Source organism: Aulonocara stuartgranti (assembly GCF_965226115.1).
Source record: "Aulonocara stuartgranti genome assembly, chromosome: 3".
NCBI classification, from domain to species: domain Eukaryota; kingdom Metazoa; phylum Chordata; class Actinopteri; order Cichliformes; family Cichlidae; genus Aulonocara; species Aulonocara stuartgranti.
Genome location: NC_138941.1, coordinates 37,100,741 through 37,123,078, shown reverse-complemented (window position 1 = coordinate 37,123,078; position 22,338 = coordinate 37,100,741). Strand labels below are relative to the sequence as shown.

Sequence of the window (22,338 nt, the reverse complement as noted above, 5' to 3'; positions counted from 1 at the left end):
TAAAATCTGCAGCTGTTTTTGTACTTTTGCTTTTTTCGACAGGTCAGTTAATCGAGTGCATCTGATTAATAACACCTGGCTGCTGCTCACCCTCATGGTTCCTGTTGAAGCAGCAAGGGTGCACTTAGGTTTTCACAGGAATGTACACCTCGTCTTAGCACACCGCTCAGAGCACCAGTCAGATTTTCATAAGAGAAAGAGTAATGTAATAATGTGCATGTAATAATAATAATAATGTGCATGTAATAATAATAATAATGTGCATGTAATGTGCATGAAACTTGATGAGGTCCATTTTAAGCCTTGCTCTTCAGGAAGTTGACTTCTTTCCTGTTACGGCGAGTGGGATGAGCTGTGTGGAGAAAAATCACGGAAGATCCAATTGCAGGCACTCATGGAGGTGCGAAGGAGGTTTATTGTAAAAATAAAATACAAGTAGAAAACAGCAAACGGGACTGAAGATAATCTAAACTGAGAACAATTAAACATGAACAAGAACACGAATATGAGGGCGGGTGAGCAGAGGCAGATGACGGACAGCAGGAAGAACACACGGATGAAGCACGGTGGGTACACAGACGGACCAGCGACTACAACATAAGAAGACACAACTTAAACACACACAGAAGAACACGGGGAGATTACAAACAGGTGGGGAACACAGCTGGAAGTAATAGGGCTAACGAGACAGGGGGAGAAGTAAAACTGACCCAGAACTGTGACATTTCTCCTTGTTTATTCTGTGACTTTGTATCTTCTCTGTCGTTAAATTAAAAAGTGTGTGACCCTTTGCAGGACTGAAAGAGTGCAGAGCCTTGTTCCCTCACAACACCCCTCCCCTCACAAGTTTTAGTTTTAAGTAGCACTTCCTCTGATTTTTATCAAAGCTCAAAGAACCAGAGAACAGGTAAGAAAAACATCTTGAAGCAGTCAGCATTCTTTCTGAATTTGTGATGCTGTTTGGTGTCATTTTTCTCAGCTGGTGACATGTAGAACTTCTGTTAATGAAACTCAAAACATAAAGATGCTGTGAGCTTACATGTGCAACAACAGCATTTTATTCCCTCAGCGAAACAGGAACAAAGTAGACATTAAAAGAAACAATCTTTACTGTGACCACAGGAAGGTTATAAGCATTTAGGATATAACTAATGTATTTTAATGACTTCAATTTTATGCAAATCCCTAAATTTTGTATTAGGATATTTAAAAGCAGAAGTATGTAATGAAAGACATGCAAACAAAAAAGCTTTAAAATTCAAACAGCTTCTTGACCAAAGAGCAATAACACTGAAATTACCTTTACATGCCAGCATCTTAGTTATTCCACGAGCTAGTGAAAGTTTGTGTTTTTTGTGGTTAATTAAGTAATTTAAATTAGGAAGTCAGAAAATAATAACATGTCAAATTTAAGGCTCGATACAAATACAAAGCTACTCCTGTTCTTGCTGATGTTTGGGCCGATGCTCATATTAACTCAAAGTTAGCTAAACTCTCAAACTGTGAACAATGTGCTGTATAACAAAGGAACTGGACCGAAGGCCACCTTCACCTTTCAAACACGATCACACGGAGCTTTGTCTGCTTTGCAAGCACACCTGCAGGTGTGCTATTGGCTGTATACCGTCAATTTAAAATCAACAGTGAACCTCAAATCTGTGTCTTTGGACTCTGAGAGGAAAGCTGAGCAGCCACAGTGAGCCCATTAAGACTAAAAAGGCCAAGTTCTGCATCACATAGTGTTTTGGAGTTACTACATAGACAAAGGATGTTTTATTATGGAGGAAATATGAGTAAAGTCCTCTTTGTCTGCTTTTCCACTCATCTTTAGTCTATCTCTTGTACCTGACCATTTTCAAAGGAATGCTTTTTGTTTGTAAGCCACTTCACACTGACCTATGAATCATTTAAGCATAAAAAATACACCTAACCCAAAGGATGAACCAGTGTTATGTCTACACAGCCTAATAAAACATGTCAGATCCAAACCCAAGTATGCAGAGATACCTCTGGCCCTTCAGTTGATCCATCTACGGTTCACTGAAGCCTCATCAGAAATGGTCTGAGTGGAAGTGAGGCTGTTAAGAAGCTGTTCTTAAGGAAACAAAACAGACAGAAAAGACTGAGATCTTTCAAGTTACACAAGAATTGCACTGAAAATCAGTGGAAACAGGTGTGATGGAGAAATTACTCCAAAATAGTGGATCTTATGTTGAGGTCTGGACTCTGAACAGTATTTGGTGATATCCATAGGTTCTAGACTTTAGAAATGGCCGTCTAAAGCGTGCAAAGATCCTTGTAGAGGGTTGCTTGCACCAGGAAACACTGTGCTGTGCACGTTACAGAAACAGCGCTGTAGACAGTAATGTTTTACACCAGTCTATTGACTTTTTCAGATTCTAGCTTTGGCATTTCTATCTTCCAGCCATGGCTGCTGTCTACCAGCAACCCATCCAGGTAGTGACGGTCGCCACCACTAATAAAAACTCCGGACGATGGAGCACCAACCTCTGTAATTGCTGCTCTGATATGCACACCTGTAAGTGAAGCCAGCAAATTTTACAAACAGCAGTGATTTCTGCATCAACTCTGTGCTATTTTGAAAACACAAGATGCAGGTCATGAAAGGAGACGTTAATGAAAACTGTTACAAACTCAAGGATATCTTACATCTCTGTGAGTTTTTCTTCCCTCAAGGTTGCTATGGTCTTTGGTGTTTCCCCTGCATGCAGTGTGAGACAGTCAGTAGACATGGATGGTGCTGCGTCTTGCCTCTCCTGGACGGTTGCTGTGTGGTGTCCTACTTATTCCGCAAGTCCATCAGGGAGCGCTACAACATCCCTGTAAGGCTGGATGACCAGTAAAATTGAAAGTGAAACCTATTTTTATTGGAAATAAGAATTAAAGTTAAACTTAACAAGCCCAAAGTGAGATAATATCGCAGCCCTGTTTTTAATGTTGTATACAACAACATTTTAAACTGTTGCAACCACGACAGCTTCAGAGAGACTACATTAACTCCTGCTGCGTGATCCTCTCTCCTTCTTCTCTCCTCATTTGCAGGGTTCATCCTGTGCCGACTGCTGTCAAATATTTTGGTGTTACGAGTGTGCTTGGTGCCAGATGCATCGTGAGCTGAAAATCAGGGCCAGGCAGGCACCTGCCATCTTGACGGTGGTCACCACGCAGGTCATCCATGGATAGAATATCAACCTCGTGTGTCAAGTGCATGTCACTTTTTCTTAATTAAACTTATTTGTCATAATATTGCAATTAAAAAACATTTAGTTGTTTGTACAGCTTGAAATGAAAGCAAAGAAATGTAGCCCCTTTGTATCTGCTTTTTCATAGCATTGCAGAGGTCATTGCGAGTGCTAGCATGGTGTAGGTGATACGTGACAGCCACATTAGTTGCTTTACTTTTAGAACATTTTTATTACGAAGATGTTTGAACTTTTCATAAATGCTTTGTTAGTGCATTAAAATTGAGGATATATCATGACATAGCGTATAATATCATCACTTTCTTCCAATCGTTCCCCAACTGGGTTTAAGCTATGCTAAAATAAAGCATTCATAGACACCTGTCTAATGCATTCTTTCACCTTTTTTACACAAATGTATGAAAACATGTCTTCAAACCTTTCACCCTTTTCTCAAACCCTAAATACAAAAGCCAAAATGACCTGCATCAAAACTGTTTGTCTGTGGCCAAAACCACACAGTAGTTTTAGATCATGGTCGCCTTAGCAACGTTTAGCTCATTTATAATTAAACAGACTCTGTCTGTGCTGCAATAATTTTTACAGTCACCCACGTATTGCCTTCCTTCTCTTTCTTATGGTTCTTGGTGTGTTCTTGTTCAGCATATTGTCTGCTGTTACTGTAGTTTCTTGATGTATGTGTGGATGTTTGTATCCAGCATCTGTTTCTGGATCGCCTGTTTAAATATGCTGCATCAGATATGTTTGTCTCAACCCTTTTCATTTAGAAGTATAACAACATAAAAACATATATACTAGTGGCATTAAAAGATAAACAAATAACTGAAGACCTTCTTTGGGCAGCCCAACAGTGCCCTCTACAGTAACGTTGATGTTAGCACAGCCTCACCTTCTTTCTTTCGCCATTATTTTGTTTCTAACATTCAGTAGCTTGGGGTAAAATGAATGGTTAATATATCTCCCCATGAGGTGATAGATAGATAAATATTTCCTGCAGTATTTTATGGGTTAAAGTGTTTATAGTCATATCAACAGGCTGACAATCTTTGTACGAGCTGTTTCATTAAACCAGTTTTTATTTGTGTTTCTCCATCAAATCAAAGGCTTTGTAGAACTAGCCAGCTGCAATTCTTCATTTTTAATAGATTTATGTTGAGCATTTCACAACAGCTTTCTGAGTATGGAGGCCTACAAGTGTCAAAATGAATAAACCACATCAATCAAATTAATTAATTAAAATGGGAACTAAATAAATTAATAACGTATCAGATGTTTTCAATGAAATGAACTGATATTTAATTAATTACTTAATAGTGTGTTTATTTTATTCATTTTAGTATTCGTGCCTTGGTTAACACATTCATTCTTAAGTTTTTCAGTTTCATGTAGTCCAAGCTGAAGTTTCAGCAGAAACCGATCCTTCATTTAATTGAAGAGATTTTATATGAACACAGGTTAAACTCAAGAAAAATTACACCAAGAGCAATCAAGTTTTATTAAGCACAGAGATTTTATTAGTCAGATTAAAACCTTCCCTGAGATAACAACCACCACCTGATATGTCAATGAAACCTTTAAAAAAAATCTAATTTTAAAGCTCAAGTGTTTAAAACTGTATGAAAGAAAACTAACATGGAACATGGAACCACACTTGATGGTCGGAGCTAATGACTACACTGTAGTAATGAGCTGTGCAGGGCTCTGAAAATGAAAGCAGATAGGACGCTATGCTACTTGATTCTCTTTGGCAAACTGAACTAATCCCTTCTTACGTGCAAAAAACTAAACAAACCCCAAAACCACAACAGGTCCTGAACATCAAAAGTGGTTGTATCTTATCCACGGACCACCTGAGTGGTGACCACTGATGAGTTAGCAGGCTGCTGGTTTTCCCTGATGTTCAGCTCACGATACATCTGGCACCAGGCGCATGGGTGACAGAAAATCACATTGCTGGCATCATCAACGAACGAGCCCTGCAGGATGGAGAAAAAGGAAGAAGAGAGTGAGGGAGAGGATGAAGCAATGAAGCAGAAGGAGTTACTGTAATTTAATTTAATGAAGCTGTCATGCAGGCATGTGCGGTGTGGAGTCCTGCCTGGGCCCCTCAACAATAATATTTAACTATTAATCACAATTTTGCTAAATAAAAGGATCTGGCTTGCATCAGTCACATCACTACCATTTAACCAATGATTGTCCTTGAAGGTAGAACGCGCTGGTTATGAGCCGGGAATCAACTCACAAAGAAAACGTGGATTGCTTTTGCCTCCTGAGCGTTGTGGAGTTGTAGGAGAAACACAACTTAATTGGGAGATGCAGACGCAGATTGATGCAAAGGAAACTAGGTGTACAGCTCACACTATAGTCTATAGCATATTAGCTTATTATGTAGTGGTCAGTTGTTCTTCTGTGGCAACTGATGAATTGAAATAAATTTCTACAGGGCTTATATTTCAATAAAAACTAACTAATATACATATCCACATAATTATGGATTATTATAATTACAATATTATGAAACCCCCCCACTGTATTTTCAAAAATACATTAAGAAACAGATGATATTAGATTTATATTTCAAATATGACAAAATGCTGAATTTACAGCAGCAAAATTATTGTATCTCTACAGTTTAAACATTTAATAAGCTTTCTGCCTGCACAGAGTGGACAGTTAAACAATCACTGAATCATCATAAATACATTATTTTATTTTTATTACTTTAATATCAGAGCACTAGGAATAAATAATAGGAGAAGGATTCTGGAAGAAAACTTGTGGCCATATTGGACTGGAGAAGGTATAAAATGTCACTGTATGTGTGTGTGTCTACGTGTGCATGTTTTATGTGTATAGATTTTTTAAAATTATTATTCATGTTATAACATTGTCCAGACATGCCCTGTAAGGATATGAGGAGAAAACAGTGTCAAAAGGAGCTGTGTGAGGCTGCTAAAGGCAGTGGATCCTTCACCAGCTGGATTAAAAAGAGTAGGTAACAATAACACACGTACCAGTTGTTGCATTGCTGGTACAAACACAGCTGCAATGATTTGGTTCAATAACATTTTTCTATTATTACTTTATTACGGATTAGGTGCAAAAGTTATTCAGTTTGGATAATTAAATAATAGTTTAAAGCAATAGCAAATTGTGCCTTGTTCTCAGATGGACAGCGAGTGGAGCTCGATAGCTCAGATGAGGAGATGGAAGGAGGGAGAGAAGCAAAGAGTGATTCACAGACAAAGCCTAGTTTATTTTCATCTGTTGTCTTATGATTCCATTGCTGTCACCAATCTTTGCATTTTATTTTTATCTGATAACACTTGTTATCAGCAGCAGAAGCAGCAGCCACCCCTCAACAGCAACAGTGTACACCATCAAGTAAAAGGTAGGCCATGTTTGCTTTCCATTGTCCCCACCTGGATAACCAAATATCTGAGAGTTTTTTAAAACAAGCAGCCACAGGTGCAGATTTCTTCCGTATGCAGACAAATAAGAGAGTTCAAATTTGGATAACTTTCCATTTCCTCTTTTTCTAATTTGGATGCAAGCTAGTCCCTAAAAAATGTCATCCCACTCAGTTTACTGATGCCACTGAATGATAAGGTGACTTAACCTAACTTATCTTCAGCTCGGCCTTCTGTTTTTCTGTCAGTAGTTTTGCAACCCATCCACCACAGCAGGCCTAACCATCATCTTGTAAATCTTCATTTTCACTCTTGCAGAAATCCTTCTGTCAACACTCATCTCCACCCACCCCACCCTGGCTGCACTCTTGTTTTCACCTGTGTCTGTTGCTTTGGATGGTTGAGTACTTAAAGAGGACATGAAAGAATACAAATATAAAGTATAATACCCTACTACCCTACATTCATCATCCTTCATCGTCTCTTGATTCAGTAACTTGAATATGCAAATGTGCACATTTTACTAATTAAACCCTACAGAAATCCCTATAAATTAAGGCAGCGGTCTCCAACCTTTGTTGCGCAATGGACCAGTTTATGTCCGACAATATTTTTACGGCCTTTAAGGTGTCACAGATAAATACAACAAAATAAAACCAGCACCGGTACCAAAAAAGAACATTTATTTATAACACACGGGAAAAGACTCAGGGAAACAGAGTTAACGATAAAAATGATAAAAACCATGAAAACCATAAATTTCACACCTGAGCATCAACTCTCGCGGCTCGGTACCAAACGACTCACGGACCGGTACTGGTCCATGGTCCGAGGGTTGGGGACGGCTGCATTAAGGGATGCAGTTTTGCTAATGTGAAGTTTTAACATCGAACTGTTTCTCCACCCCAAAAACAGGCATTTCTGGATCCACAAAGCAAAACAAACAATAGTGAAAACTTTAAAATGGTTCACAAACTAAGGCTAGACGTCCCAGTGGGGTCATCAATCTGTTACACACTGTTTAACATACGCCCCTCCATCCCTAACCCAGACTTACAACAATGTTGTAGCGCTTTCTGATGGACTGACGGAGTAAGCAGGACACCACACAGCAAATGTCCAGGAGTGGCATTGCGCAACACCATCCATTTTTACTGGCTGTCTGACACTGCATGCAGGGGAAACACCAATATCCGTAGCAACCTAGAAAAATACACAGAGACATTTGTGTTTCATTACTAGTTATTACATTGCACTCTGCTACCTTATTGCAAAAACAGTCAGAGAAACTGCTGTTTGTAGGATTTGAATGATTAACTTACAGGAGCTCATATCAGAGCAACAGTCACAGATGCCGGTGCTCCAATTCATTGCACTCATCCCTGGAAGAAACAAGGCAGAAACAGACACAGAGTGAAGGGTTAATGCCGTCATAAAGATTATCACTGCTAGAATATGAGAAAGGTACAGACTGGTTAAAACTATTGCTCTCAACATGCTGCTTGTGTTACAGCTCGAACTGGTCCACGTAAATCACTACAAAAACCTGGAAGCAGATGTAGAAATGATCTGCGTGCAATACAGACAAAAAAGTTTGCCAACAAGTGGCAAGGAATTTACACACAGATGTACGTACACACATGTACATGGCAAACATTATTGTTCATATATATCTTTTAATGTAATTGTCTGGTAATAGTCTGTGTGCTTTAATGGATGTTGTGTGGCTGTGTCTTCAAACCCTTTTTGAATAACTTAAAAAAAACAAGCAAATGAAATGATTAAAAACAAAGTTTTGCAATAACCTGAAAAATGTGTTGTTGTACTATAACTGCAGGTGCAGTATCTGCTGTTCAGCTGCACTCTTATATCTAACAGGCAGGTTAATGCACGTTGCTAGACCGAACCATGTGCTGCAGCCCTGCTTTCAGTGACATCGTGGAGATACATGTTCAGTAATAAGAAAATATTCCACAGCCTGCTCACACCTTTTCTTGTCATTCCTGTGACGTGTCCATGGTGCAGCTGTATAGTTGAAGTTTTCAGTACTAGTTTCAGTACTTCAGCGTCTGGCTAGACAGCCACACAATAGGACGCAGCATGAACCTTCTTAAACTGGAAACTCACTCTACTTTAATATCACCCGACTCCCAAAAGGTCTCTGTGTAGTGTGTCACAAAATGTGTCTGTGAGCTAAATGAACAGCTGCTGTATAAATAAAACCCACTAATGTGGCACACAGAAAAATAAAGGTGTAACAAAGAGAGGACAGGAGAAGAAGATAAATCATTATTTTCAAAGAGAAACTTTATAGACTGAAGAGGTCAGTTTTACATCTTCATTTTAGGGTTTCTTTATCAGATATTGGATTGGAGTGACTTCAGAAGCTATTTGAACTTGTTTGCATATCTTTCAGTACAACCTGTCATCAGTCTCATTCTTTTAAATATCTTGCGATAAAATTGAAGGATGGTTATAACAACATTTGTTACTTAATGTTCATCCTCTCTTTTACTGACCCATGAGTAATTATGATAAGTAGACTCCAGAATTTTCTTTCTAATTCTGTGAAGATATGAAAACCTTTAAAAATCCCCCTTGTTTTACTCAGCATCACTTGAGTACACTGGTTCATCAGCTCACTTGAAAATGACTGAGAAAAACGATACAACAGTGCAGTAAGCTTCAGAAACATTGTTGAATGTTTCAAGCTGTTCATTTTTATAGAAAGTCTTTCTTACCTGGTTTCTGGTTTGGTGAACTTTGAAGAAAAATGAGATGAAGGGTAGAAAACCCAACATTTAACTAATACACACACACATAGACACACCCCACCTGTTCACACAGGGAAACACAGAATTCACGACACACAGTCATTCAGCTAGTGTAAATGTAAAATAACTAGTTTGCATGTGGTAACACAGAAACATTGTAGCAAAAGTATTTGAAATATGGATGAAAAAGATAAATTTGTCCCCGGGTAAATGTCCCCAGGCAAAAAACACCACAGTGACTAGATATTTGGTCAGACCGTCTCTTACAGAGGAAGGAAAAACCCAGTGACTGTTGTTGTTGTTTTAAAAAAACAAACAAAATATTTGACTGACACTATTTTGGTCATTAAATGGTCGTGAACAGCCACTGAACCATCTATCAGCACATTAGCATTTTCACATTCATTAACATGTTCGCTCTCACTTGTTCAATTAGGTCATGTGATGTTACCGATTAAACCTTTAGCTCAGGTGTGTTAATGTCACTTTAGTTCAAATACTCACTTAAAGCTATTAGGTGAGTCATCAAATGACAAGCTAACAAAATCTGGTAAAAAAAAATAATAAACCATCCTTAAGATGAACAGGTGGAGATGTTAAGAAACATAAATGCTTAATTTTATTAATTTTATTAAAAGGGATAGACTGTCAGGGTTCAGTGGCCCGTGACACCCAGGTCATGACATAGAGTGTGCAACAAAGACTGTAAAAATGTTCATTTACAAGGAGGAGGATTATTAGTTTTTATTATTTCTTTTGCAAAAACATATGGAAATTTGGGAAAAATAGAGCACCTTCATTTTCACATTGGTAGAACTAGTGACTCGATCTATGTAATGAATTATTCTTATCAAATCTTATTGAAGAAAATTGACCTTTAATACGACCAGAGAGTTGGATGATATGAGATAGCTTCTGAAAGGAGAAAGCAAAAACTCGTCAGTAGCATCATCAGATGGCGCTTAACTTTTAGTCTGGTTGAGCTCAAGTGGGAGCGGCTTGCTGCTTGGTTGCTCTGTGGGATGGTTTATATGATAAAATATGTCAGGTTTGTTTTGTTGGATTGACATTTATGCTTAGAAATATATATTTATATATTCTTAGAAGTATATAGTTGATTGCATATTGGAAGAATGTCTCATCCTAGGAGGTCTGTAACAACTCTGTGTAGCATGAAGAGGGGAGTGCGTTCACTCCTCTTCAGAGTGTTCTGGCATGGATCACACACCTCCTAGGAGAGGTCGTATCTTCTCTTGCTGATATATGGTATAGCAAACACACGTATATCTACCCCTTTGTTTAGATGGACCACTAGACTCCTGGCAACAGCTTTGGGGAGTCTTCACAGGGTCACATCTTGACCCCACACATACACATACGCATAAACATACATACACACATACCTGGATATGGATAGTATGGATAGTGTGTTGCACTTGCTAAGCTGGTGACTCCATAATGTGTAAACCCCACTAGTCAGCAAACTAAAGCTTTAAAAGAAATAGCATGGTGCAGTAGTACAGTAATTGCATCCAGAATACAGCGCAGTAAAAGTAGAAAGCAACATAACATGGACAAACTTAAATAGTACATTACAACAAAGTAAAGTGCTTGAGGAAATGTACTCAGATCCATGCTGCTCCTGTCTATGCGCTCATCTAATGGCGTTAGGGACCGTGAGACTAATAGTACTCATGCACAGTGCTGTGTGGTTAGTACCATTAACTCAAAGCAAGAAGTTCCTGGTTTCAATTACTCTGGCCCTTTGGGGCCTTTCTGAGTGCAGTTTACATCTTTCCTCATGACTGTGGAGGGGGTTCTCTGTGTACTGTATCACAGTCTATCACAGGGCTCTCTGTGTTAGCCTGTCCATGGGCTGTACCCTGCCTCTGGTGCTATAGCAGCTGAGATACACTCCAGTCATGGCTGCAAAATAGATAAGTGGAAGAAAATGAATGGACAGTCCAATGGCTTCAGTCAGGGGACAATAGGAGGATAATCATATTTCATGGCAGGAGCTAGTACCCTCACCCCCCCATCTCCACGTCCTGCTTCTGGCCCCACCCCTAGAAGCTAGTGTGTCCACACCCCCCTCTCTCATTTCCAGTTTAGTGCTGGGATTTCTCAACTTCATCTAATTTTTTTTCAACGCTCAGAGAATCAGAGAAACGGTAAGACTAACTTTTCATATTGATGAACAGCTTAGTATTTCTGTGTAGTGATTAACATGTAAAGCTTGTGGGGGGACAAGACATTCAATGTTTTTTTTTCCAGCCTGGTTTAACCATAGTTTGCCATATAGTCTATCTATTCTGTCAAATCTAGTAATTTGTCTTGCTTGACACTAATTATTGATGTTTGGTTTTTGGGGATTCCTGTCCAAGCTGGGTCAGAAGCTAGTGTACACATAATGCTAGTTCCAAGTCTGGGTTGAGGGAAGGGTCATCTGATGTAAACTCTGTTCTTGTAGGAAATAAGGGAGCGACCAGAAATGCCTTTATCTTAATCAAGGACACCAAACAGAATTCTGCCCCCGCCTTTATTTGTTAATGCGTATCTCTCACGCATGTTTTGATTGTTTGAATAAATCATCAATGTACGAAACAGTCCTTAGTGGTCATAAGCTTGGCCACTAATGAACTGTTCACATTTAATATGCAAATAAATGTGAAATGCACATAAATCTGGACAGTCTGAAATCTCCTCTCATTTCAACCCTCATTTCTGGTCACACTGTGATTTTTAGTTCACATATTCTTGCCATTTACCTCACAGACAGGCCTCCACAAGAGTGGAGGACATACTGTAGGACAGAGGCGGAGCCAGACATTTGAAACACCCGGGGCTTAGCCCAAAAGGGTAGTGTGCATGTGGGATTTTTTTTTTTTGGGGGGGGGGGGGGGGGGGGGGGGTAGAAATGACTGAAAGATTAATAGGCTCTGTTTTGAGTTTTGTTCAAAAAAAGAATGACTTCATATAGGAAATAAAATATATCACATATGCAGGACACCTTAAACTAGTTTTTTAATTAAGCAGCGAGGCAGAACAAAGTCGGGGCTGTATCAAGACACGAGGACTAAACACCAATTCAACCAGACCCAGAACTGATCTAGAATTAAAACAGGACTACAACAGTTCAAAATCAGGACTACTGAGGACTTAACCAAAACAGAACCACAATCAAAACTAGATGATAGCACTAAAATCACCATAGACCTGCACTACACTTGTTTTTTTAATTCTACCAAAGTACAATATTTCGATTGAGAAAAGTTTATATAATTATTTAGCCTTGTTGTGCAAACAAGCCTGCAAAACTTAATAAATATAGAATTTGAAAAATAACAAACCTAAAAAGAAACACTAGGTATGAGATACATGAGTACCTATGATACGGTGAAACCAGATATTTACATACTCTTCAGATAAAAACACTTTTTTAATTGTAACATCAAATCAGACTAAATGTTAATTATTTTTAGATTGATAAATATAAAAAACATATTTGTTTTTTTTATAATTCAAGTATTTATTAGATTTTGCATTTTATAACAGCAAATACGGAGATGCAACAACCAAAAGCAAGAAGCAAACAAACAAAAACAAACAAAATAAATAACTGTAGCGCGCGGCGGATACACTAAAGCGGTCGCGCCAGAATGCCACGCTAAAAAGAAAGATTCTTTAAAATACAAGGGGGAGCAAGCGAGTCAGATACCACGGGCACAGAGAGGAAGCAGGTCTGATCAGAAACAGTTTATTACTAGGCCAGGGAGCACAAATAAAAACACCCTTAAAATGTATGTAATAAAATGTTTGCCCTCTACTAAAAACAATTCTAAAACCCGTAAAACTACCATTTTCTACATTCACTAAAAACCCCCCTGCTATAATTAGGCCACATGTTCATTATGGGTCCATCAGCAGGCCAGGAATTCCTCCTTTAGAGCAGAGTCCACGCCAGCCCCGTCTTCAGCAGACAAGAAAGAGCCACCCATCTTCTTGTCCTTCCGCTGGCCCATCGCTTCCCAGCCCGGCTTGCGTTCTGCACCCGAATCCATGATGTGACCACCGCCACAGCTCCCCTTGCGTCGGTGTCCTGCAACATAACAAATAGGGGCCAGAACAATGGTCCCAGAAGCGGCCCTGGCTCATGGCCATGGTGACCCTCTCCCAATCCAGCTGCACCCAGTAAACAACAGTAGAGACCCTACTCACAAATGCAGGCAGAGGTAAACCTCTGCCCTGCTGCCAATCACACGCGTTGTCTCTTACTGTTGCCGTTCCATGAGGTCAGGACTTGGTCGCCGCATCACACTTGCCATCTCACATTAACCTTCCAGTCTGGGGCCTCTCTCTTTCAGTGCCCAGCTAGCCTGTTTTTAAAAGGTCTTTACACAGCTGATAGGCCACCTCTGGACACACCCCTGCCTCAGCAGGTGGTCCCTATCAGCTAATTTGTCCCATGTGCAGCCAGTCCACAGTGGATAAAAACCATGTCACATAAAACACTAAAAACCATGCAATAGAAACAGAATAAAACCATGCAAATAAAACGCTCATAAATAAACACTAAAAATCAGAATAAAAACAATATACAAGATAAATACAAATTTCCACTGTGTGACATAACTAAAAAAAAAAAACCCCACAACAAAACAAAACAAGTGAAGTTTTAACATATGTTGTATTAAGCTCAAATGTCCAAAAACATATTTGTTAACTTTAAGAGTAAAGAGAGAAACTATCTGTATTTCTTAATTGTAAATGGCACCAAATTGTATTCAAACTTGAGCCACACTTATGGAGCTCCACAATTCTTTTCCTGGTGTTTTGGTTGACATCTCTTGGTTTTCCCATGTCACAGAAACAGGCTCTGTGTTTTGCCTTATATGCATCCACAGGTGTGCCACCAATTTACTCACATGGACTCTACTAACCTATCAGAAGCTTCTTCAGCTCAGAATGGAATCGTCTGGAGTTTCTTATTAATTAACAATAAACTTAGTGTATATGTACTCCTCTCTGTCTCTCTTTATTCTGACATTTAACTAATTCAAAAGATATTTCAATATTTATTTATCCAAAACAAAACAAGTTTACTCTAAATTGATGTTGTACAGTAAAAAAATGTTCTTGTGTTTTCCATAAAGTGTATGTAAATATCTGGTTTAAACTGTGAATATACTGCTGTGTATTGAAATTCCTCTTGTTTTGCATAGATATATACTGAACAACATACAAAGCATAATATATAAAATATTACCAGAGTTTTTTCTTTGAAAGAAGCCCCTTATGTCCATTCTTGTATATCAGTGCATTACTGAAACCGATTTATTTAGCCGTGGAGGGTAACAACTGAAAATATGAAATAAACACACATGTAAGCTAAGACTCTCTAAAGAAACATTATTGTTGTTGTTCGGCTTTTCATTTCGCCGTTTGCTGATTCACTGTTTGATATCAATCTTTCGTGATGCACCGTCATATTTACATTATTTTTACAGTAAGAATGATTTGCTTTGGTACCTGGTCGAACTTCAGTTCTCCTCTGTCTGCCTGGGTGCGTTTCTCTAACAGCGCAGCAGCTGCCCCGCTTAGTGTCTGAGCTCGGATCATACCAATATTAGGGGGGATTTACGCACAGTCGTAAATTCCTACAGTGTGCACTATGTGCTTCGAATATTGTGTGTAGTCTTTGTTTTATACAGTGTCAGCCAGACATCTAACTATGAAAAAATTACACTCCAAAAGACCCTGGGCTTCTGACAAAACAACCCGGGCTTAAGCCCAGTAAGCCACCCCCCGGCTCCGCCACTGATGCAGATAACAGAAAGATACTCTGGATATGCCGAACTGTACTTCATAGTACAGGGCTCCGCTGGTTTCAGATGATGTCCACCATGATGGTACACAAAGTGCACAGGCATGATTTGAGGATGGTTGGTGGCATGGGGTCCAGAGGACAGAAGAGTGCACTGCACGCAAATTCTTTGCACATCTCACTCCAGCTATTTGTAGTGATTTAAATGAATCAGGAAACATCCTGTTATATATGTAACAAACCAGCCTGTTACCTTTCTCAAATTCTACCCTTGGATTTCTCCATGCGTAGCAGCAATAACTTCTGTCACACTTCACGCTGTCTCCTCCAGGCATGGCTGGCCACCAGCAGACCAACCAGGTGGTGACAATCACCACCAATCAGAACCCTGGGCAGTGGAGCACCGACCTCTGTGAATGCTGTGTTGATATGAACAGCTGTAAGTGAACACTCAGCAGTCATTTCTGCATCAACCATCTCCTCAGATTGTCCAATCAGTTGCATTATGGAGCTTTTGATTATATTATGCTCTTCTCCAGAAATCTGAGATTCTCTAATTGGCACAGGAACTTAAATGCAGCACTCTGTTGGAGTGCTTAGCACTGTTGCATGTTCTCCTGCCTGGTTTCCTGTTGTTACTCTGGCTTCCTCCCAGAAATCCACTGGCAAGTTATTATTTGAACCAACGGCAGCTGAATATTCCAGGGTAACGAATGACCCTTGCAATGAAATGACCAAACCAAACATCACCAGATCATAAGAAGAAGAACAGAGGCACACGCTCAGGAAACAAGAAGACAGAAGTGACAATGAGCAGAAGGGGAAGTGTTTAAAAACCCAGAAAACTACCTGAAACCTAGTGAAATGAGGATTACATACTGGCAAGATTATTCCCTATTCCCTTCTTTTTTTCCCCATTTTCTCTTTTTCTGTTTTGTTTCAAGGTTGCTGCGGCTTCTGGTGTTTCCCCTGCATGCAGTGTCAGACAGCCAGTAAACATGGATGGTGCTGGGCAATGCCACTCCTGGATGTTTGTGGGGAGGTTTCCTGCTTACTCCGTCAGTCCATCAGAGAGCGCCACAACATCCCTGTAAGGCTGGGTTAGAGATGAAGGGCAGCGGGCGTGTTGCTAGGATTTTGAAACATTTGAGGGCATATGTTTTATAGTGAAATTAATATAAAATGTCAAACATTGTGCAGTACCCAATGGCTGAATTCTCATAACTTTTTCTTTTATTGTGCCATATCACCTCTTCCTCACCTTTCATCGTCTTTTGGTGTCTCATCTGTCGGCTGCCCTCCATCCAGCTCTCTCATTTTTGATGTGATTATTAGATCTTTAATACGTGTTATTTCTCAACTTACTCAACCGACTATTCAACAAACATCACACTGGATAAAAAGCAAATGATTAACTATAGACTGGCTTCACAGTCACATGACTTCCTGTTGATTTATGTTTTCTGTTTCTGGAACCAGGGTTAATGACTCACCCTGTGGCTGTGGCCACTGTGACATCACTATGATGTCACTCATTGGTTTGAGGAAAGCTTTAACTTTAGGTTCCTCACCATGTTGGCTATTTGGAGTCCGAAATGACAGTATGTTGATGATAGGGTAGAGTAGAGATAAAAGCTAACATTAACAAAATATAGTTGTGGGCAGTGTTGGTCAAGTTACTTGAAAAAAAAAAATCCCATTACTTTACTGATTACTTATTTTCAAAAGTAATTAATTACTTAGTTACTTAGTTACTTTTTAAAAACACGATTTACAACCTGAATAGGTGATAAAGCGATAGATCTTTCAGCCCAATTCTACTTTTTCTGCATAATCCATCATACAAAATGTAATCAAATGGAAAAGTCTCTTTTTTTAAACTTGTTTTATCAGTTTTAATCTTTACAAGTAACGCGTAACGCGTTACTGCCCATCTCTGGTTGTGGGTAACACATTCAGCTAACAAGCACTAGCTCAATCCTGGAAGGAGACAAAAGTCCCATTAGAGTTGCATCAGGAAGGGCATCTGGCATAAACTAATTTTTATTCATAAACACAGAGAGAGAGAGAGAAGCATAGAGAAGTGCCTGCTGACCAAATTAGAGGAAGAGGAAATGGAAAGCTATTCTAATCTCTAACTCTCATAGATGTTTTGCCACTCAGTATTTTTTACTGTTCATGTTACTCTCACTGCTTTTATTAGCCCTGTTTGCCAATATTTAACAGTTGACAGTAAGTGAATATAGAGGATCTTTGAGCAGGTAGAAAAAGACCAATGCAGAGCTCATTGAAATTACTGCAAATCAGACTCCATCTGTTATTTTCCTCTGTCTCACTGAAGGAAAGGAAACCTCTCTAAATCCTGCTTGTGTGTGGTCCTTCACTGACATCCTGACAGTTAACAGCAAGGAAACTGGCTACAGACAGATAAAGTTTTGAGGAAATAGAGAGGTTGTTTTGAGTTGCATAAAGATTTGAAAAAAATCGCTCCTCCCTGTTTCTCTTTCTAGTCGTGTTAGTTTCAGTTCAGTTCAGTACAAAGCAGCGTGAACAGGGACATTTAAACAGGTACAATCACGACAGCTACAAATTCAATCCCGATAACTCTTGCTGCTTCCTCTCCTCCATCCTGTAGGGCTCGTACATCGATGACTGCTGCAAGGTATGTTGGTGTTACTCGTGCGTCTGGTGCCAGATGCATCGCGAGCTGAAGATCAGAGAAAGCCAGCAGCCCGCCACCTCGACTGTGATCACCACACAAGCCATGCTGTAAACAGTTTTGCTCTGGATCAAAGGCATGTGTCCCATTCAAAGCCACATGTTTCAATCCACTTCTGTTTTATCTGCATGTAACAGTCATCTCAAAGCATTTTGACCTCAGTTGAATTTTGAGAGCTGTAAACTAACCTTTAATGTAAATTAACCTGTAGTGTGTTATTAGCCTAGCTCACTGTCATTCATTGTTTGCAGAGCTAATTTCATGTAACAAGTAATAAGAATGGTTATGCAGGGATCCAAATAACAGTGCTAGCTCACTGTATTTTTGTGAGAAGCTTATTTTGAAGTGACGAGTTTGACCTAATCTCACCAGACATCACCACATTTATCACTTTACATCTCATCCTGGGAATCTCCGAAACACACCCAGGGACCTGTATAACCTCACCTCGATGACCTGAAAACCACTACTGTGACCAAAACAAGGGGAACCTTTTCCTGTGTTTAATAGTTTAATAGATGTGAGTTATATCCTTCATTTATAATGGTTCACATTTAAAAAACATACAGCCCAACACTGCCCTCTGCATCAGTACAGATGTTAGCACAGCCTCCACATTTATGCAACTCTTGTTATGTTCACTGTCCAGGCTGCATTAAACCTGTTATTTTACTTTTAATTATGGAGACAGTGGAAACAATCTATAAATCCTTGTAGTATGTAAACCTTTATGCGCATATGTTGAACTGAGAGTTAGTGTTTAAACTGACCCTTTTTCTTATACTAAGACAGGATTTGGTGTATAAGAAAAAGAAGCATCTTATTTAAACACCCAGCACCCAAATATTAGTATTCATTTAATGGCTCTCTTGTACTCTTTAAAATAAATAAAAAGTCTTTTGGCAAACGTGAGTCTGTCCCTTTACACTTTTACAAGAACAGATTTTTCACCCTCTGTAAACATGATGACACAAATGCAACTGAAAAATGCCAAATTAAAGGTTTATTCATTCACATGCTTAAACTTATGGAAACTGTGCTTAGTTATAGCTGAATGTATAGCAATCAAATAAATTTCATTTGACCAGATACCATTAAATTCAACTTTTTACACCAGCCAATAATTTTGAAGGAACTTCATTGGCAGTGAAATGAGGGAAGAGTTTATAAGCAACGTGAGACACCCACTTACACAAACTCCTTACTCCTCTCACCTCTGTGTTGGAAACCGCTCATCAATTAACAATGCTAGTACACACCATGACCACCTTTCATAGCTAATCGTATTATGCTTTTCGATCTACTGAGCCGACAGGCCGTCGTACAGACATTACACAGACCCTTCATTAATATTTTAAGCATAACAATAACTCCTAAACGCTCCTAAAAGGGCTCAAATGTCTTTTATATTCTGGTTCTGATGAATCCATTGTCTTCAGGATCAAGACCAAAGAAGAAATATTTGGCACCCACTTAGATGATCTAAATCAAACTATATCCAGCTGTTGTATTCAGACCTGGTTTCATTGAGACATCCCTAAATTCTGCTCTACTGCAGTCATTCATTTACATTTAACGTGTTAGTAAAATAAATTTGAATGAGGGGATTTTACTTCAGCACTTGACACCACACAGCTTACTCAGCTTGGTTTGCAGTGTTTACCGACCAAACAAGCCATGGGCCCGAAGAGACCAATGACGACTGAGGGATTTGAGTAAATCAAAATGTTGCTGAACTTTCTGGCTGAGCTGTTTTAAAACATTTTAATTCTTTAATCTACAGCAAAGCTTCATGTCGAAAGGACATTTTGCTTGTGGTTTGTTTACATGGAACTTTGCAACTTTTATCTCTTGTGTTTCTCTGAGCATTGCACAGTCTGTCCTTGGGGTGAATTGTTTTGTTAACAGACATCTGAATGCTCCGCTACTGCTTTTATAGAGGTGCATGACCATAAACCCTCTGTTACAGTCCATAGCACTTTTGCCTGATCTTTTCTTTGTAGTGTGATGTTATGAAGTCAGAAATACAGACAGGCACCACTAGAGCACAAGTCAAAAAGTTCACAGCAAGGTGATTTTCATAAAGTAATAATAAATGATGCACTATAAACTGCATAAAACTCGACACGGTCAGTAACTCTCACGCTTAACTCTCGTTTTATTGGAACTGAACTTTTTTGGCCTTGAGTGTTTCATCTATTCTTATCTATCCTGGAATGAAAGCGTGTGTAACTGTTCGTCTTTCTCTGTCAGAGAGGTGGTTTCTTTGAAAATTGAAAGTGAGCAGAGCCTTCAACCCACACTTGACCACTCCCGTCACAATTTACAGTCATAGGTTGGACTTGCTCTCATTTTACTCATAACTCAGAGAAGCAGAGAAAAGGTAAGGACAACTTTCTATACTGGCAAACATCTTAAAGCAGTTAGCAGTCTTTGCGACCTAATAGTACAGTTTGCTATCATTTTCCCAGTGTGGTGTTGTGAGCCAGTCAGAGGAATACTTGCAGCACACGGGTTTACACGCACTTCATACTGCCTCAAGAAAAATAGCACAAAAAACTGGACATCTAATTATTATAAGCATAGTTTTGCATTTTATACTCATAAATTAATGAATCTTATAGGACTGTTAGACTAGTTGGCAATAGACTATAAGTAGATTAATGTTAGCTAGGAATTTTTTAGTATATTAATTAAGATATTATTTCTAAGATATCTGAAGTAAGTTTATAATATGCCCCATGACCAAGGGTGTAATCGGCCTGGTATCAGGTACATGGAATTTCCATGTATTGTCTTGTGTTCACACAAGTTCAACATTTCTTTATTCTATTTTTGGTGTGTTATGTTTCAGTATAGGGGTGAAGGTGGAGCTCAGGGAGGTGGTTGACTGATATCCTGATTGGGACAAGTGTGTTGGGTTTGACCTCAACCAGTTAATTTAAAAGAGTCACTTCACTGTGTGTGTATTACAGCAAATTGTAGTTTATGGATCTCTGTACAGTGTAGTGTGCATCTTACATTGCAGAACTGGTGTAGATAAATTTGTTATCCCCCAGGCACCTCCATTAATCTCTAAAGTCCCTGTTTTAAGTTATTATGTTACAACTACAGTGCAACTTTTGGTAAAACACGTGGAAATGGAAATTATTACCTCCACGGTAACTTATCTTATCTTATCTTGCGAAGGCTGTGTGCCATGAAGCAAGGGCAACTGAAATATCTTTCATGTACAGCTTCACTTCTCACAACATCTCCAGTCAGGCTATGTGAGCACACAAAGCTGGTTATCAACTTGATAAATTCATATGCAGTTTATCAGTCTTGTAGCAAAGGGTGCTAACGTGAACAAGATGGTATTGGAAACATGTGACAGTTGAGCTGTCCCAAACATGGACAGCTCAACAGGATCTATCAGTGGATTTTACAAACACAAGGAAACTATGACATTTGAAAAGCACAAAAAGGTTCAATATAAAATACAGGCAGAAAACTACACACCTGTCATATATAAAGCAACTGCCTGAGCATCTATTGCAACAAAGCTCTGCATAATAGCCCTAGAGAGTTGAATCTGCTCATCTAGACGTAGTATTTTCTGGACAGTACCATTAAAATCACTGTGTGTGCAGTTGAAGACCTTTGATCAGTAAGATTGGAAAAGGCTTGTAAACATAATGCAGGTTAGGGAAAAATAATCTCATGAAAAGGAATCTTACTGGAGAGCAGAAAAAGAAGAAAACACAGCACGAGGGAGAACATAACAAAGAGCAAGGGAAGACTGAGATAATATATACAAACACAGGCTAACAAGGGAATGGGAAACAGAGTGACGACTGCTGTCCTTTCTCCTGCACTTCTCCACAGCTGGTGCTAGCAGTCTCAGCATCTGGACTGTGAGGACTTACAGTTTTTTACAGTCGCTAACAAGCGTTTGTCCAAACAGTTGTCACATTTGCAAAACTCTAAACACAATTAGCACAGCATCGGTCTGTTGTGGCCATACCAGTCACACATTTCATGTCGTGTTCACCCAATATGCAGTCAGTGAACACATTTCCACAATGCTTACATTTTCTTAACAGACAAGCTATACCTCCCAGCAAAATCATGAACTGTTTTTGTAGTATCTACGAATGTTAACACACAACATCCCACAATAGCAAAAACAATATCCCAAACCTTAGATACAGTATAAAAACCTCTGCTTCTGCAATGATATGTCGGTGGATCCGACATACCAGGCGGTTTTATCCCAGGTGCATCGACTTGGATAACATCAGATGTGATGTTGATGAAAACATGTGGCCTAACCCTGAAGATCGCAGAGATTAGATGCAAATCTTTTGCCTTTTTATAGCCCCCCTCCCCCTCCCCCCCTTTT

The 22,338-nt window shown here is 39.2% G+C and overlaps 3 protein-coding genes across 4 annotated transcripts; 2 read left to right on the top strand and 1 right to left on the bottom strand.

Annotated features, from left to right (window-relative positions):
• Positions 1-343: 343 nt before the first annotated feature.
• LOC309701926 (cornifelin homolog B-like) lies at positions 344-3,558 on the top strand. Of its 2 annotated transcripts, none has more exons than XM_082526249.1 (4): positions 344-651; positions 2,426-2,539; positions 2,698-2,843; positions 3,064-3,558. In XM_082526249.1, exons 2-4 carry the CDS (start codon positions 2,428-2,430, stop codon positions 3,202-3,204), a joined length of 399 nt encoding a protein of 132 aa, XP_082382375.1. In that variant the 5' UTR covers positions 344-651; positions 2,426-2,427; the 3' UTR covers positions 3,205-3,558. The 2 variants fall into 2 exon arrangements, with proteins under 2 accessions (XP_082382375.1, XP_082382376.1); XM_082526250.1 differs by having other exon boundaries at positions 2,397-2,539.
• Positions 3,559-4,750: 1,192 nt separating this feature from the next.
• LOC309701929 (placenta-specific gene 8 protein-like) lies at positions 4,751-9,407 on the bottom strand. Its single transcript, XM_082526253.1, has 4 exons — positions 9,379-9,407; positions 7,960-8,019; positions 7,695-7,840; positions 4,751-5,200 (listed from the first exon to the last, which is right to left on the bottom strand). The coding sequence occupies exons 2-4, from the start codon at positions 8,015-8,017 to the stop codon at positions 5,060-5,062; spliced, it is 345 nt and encodes a 114-aa protein (XP_082382379.1). The 5' UTR covers positions 8,018-8,019; positions 9,379-9,407; the 3' UTR covers positions 4,751-5,059.
• A 2,067-nt stretch (positions 9,408-11,474) lies between these two features.
• LOC309701928 (cornifelin homolog B-like) lies at positions 11,475-18,861 on the top strand. The gene is made up of 4 exons (XM_082526252.1): positions 11,475-11,582; positions 15,567-15,674; positions 16,180-16,325; positions 17,871-18,861. Exons 2-4 carry the CDS (start codon positions 15,569-15,571, stop codon positions 18,006-18,008), a joined length of 390 nt encoding a protein of 129 aa, XP_082382378.1. The 5' UTR covers positions 11,475-11,582; positions 15,567-15,568; the 3' UTR covers positions 18,009-18,861.
• Positions 18,862-22,338: the final 3,477 nt, after the last annotated feature.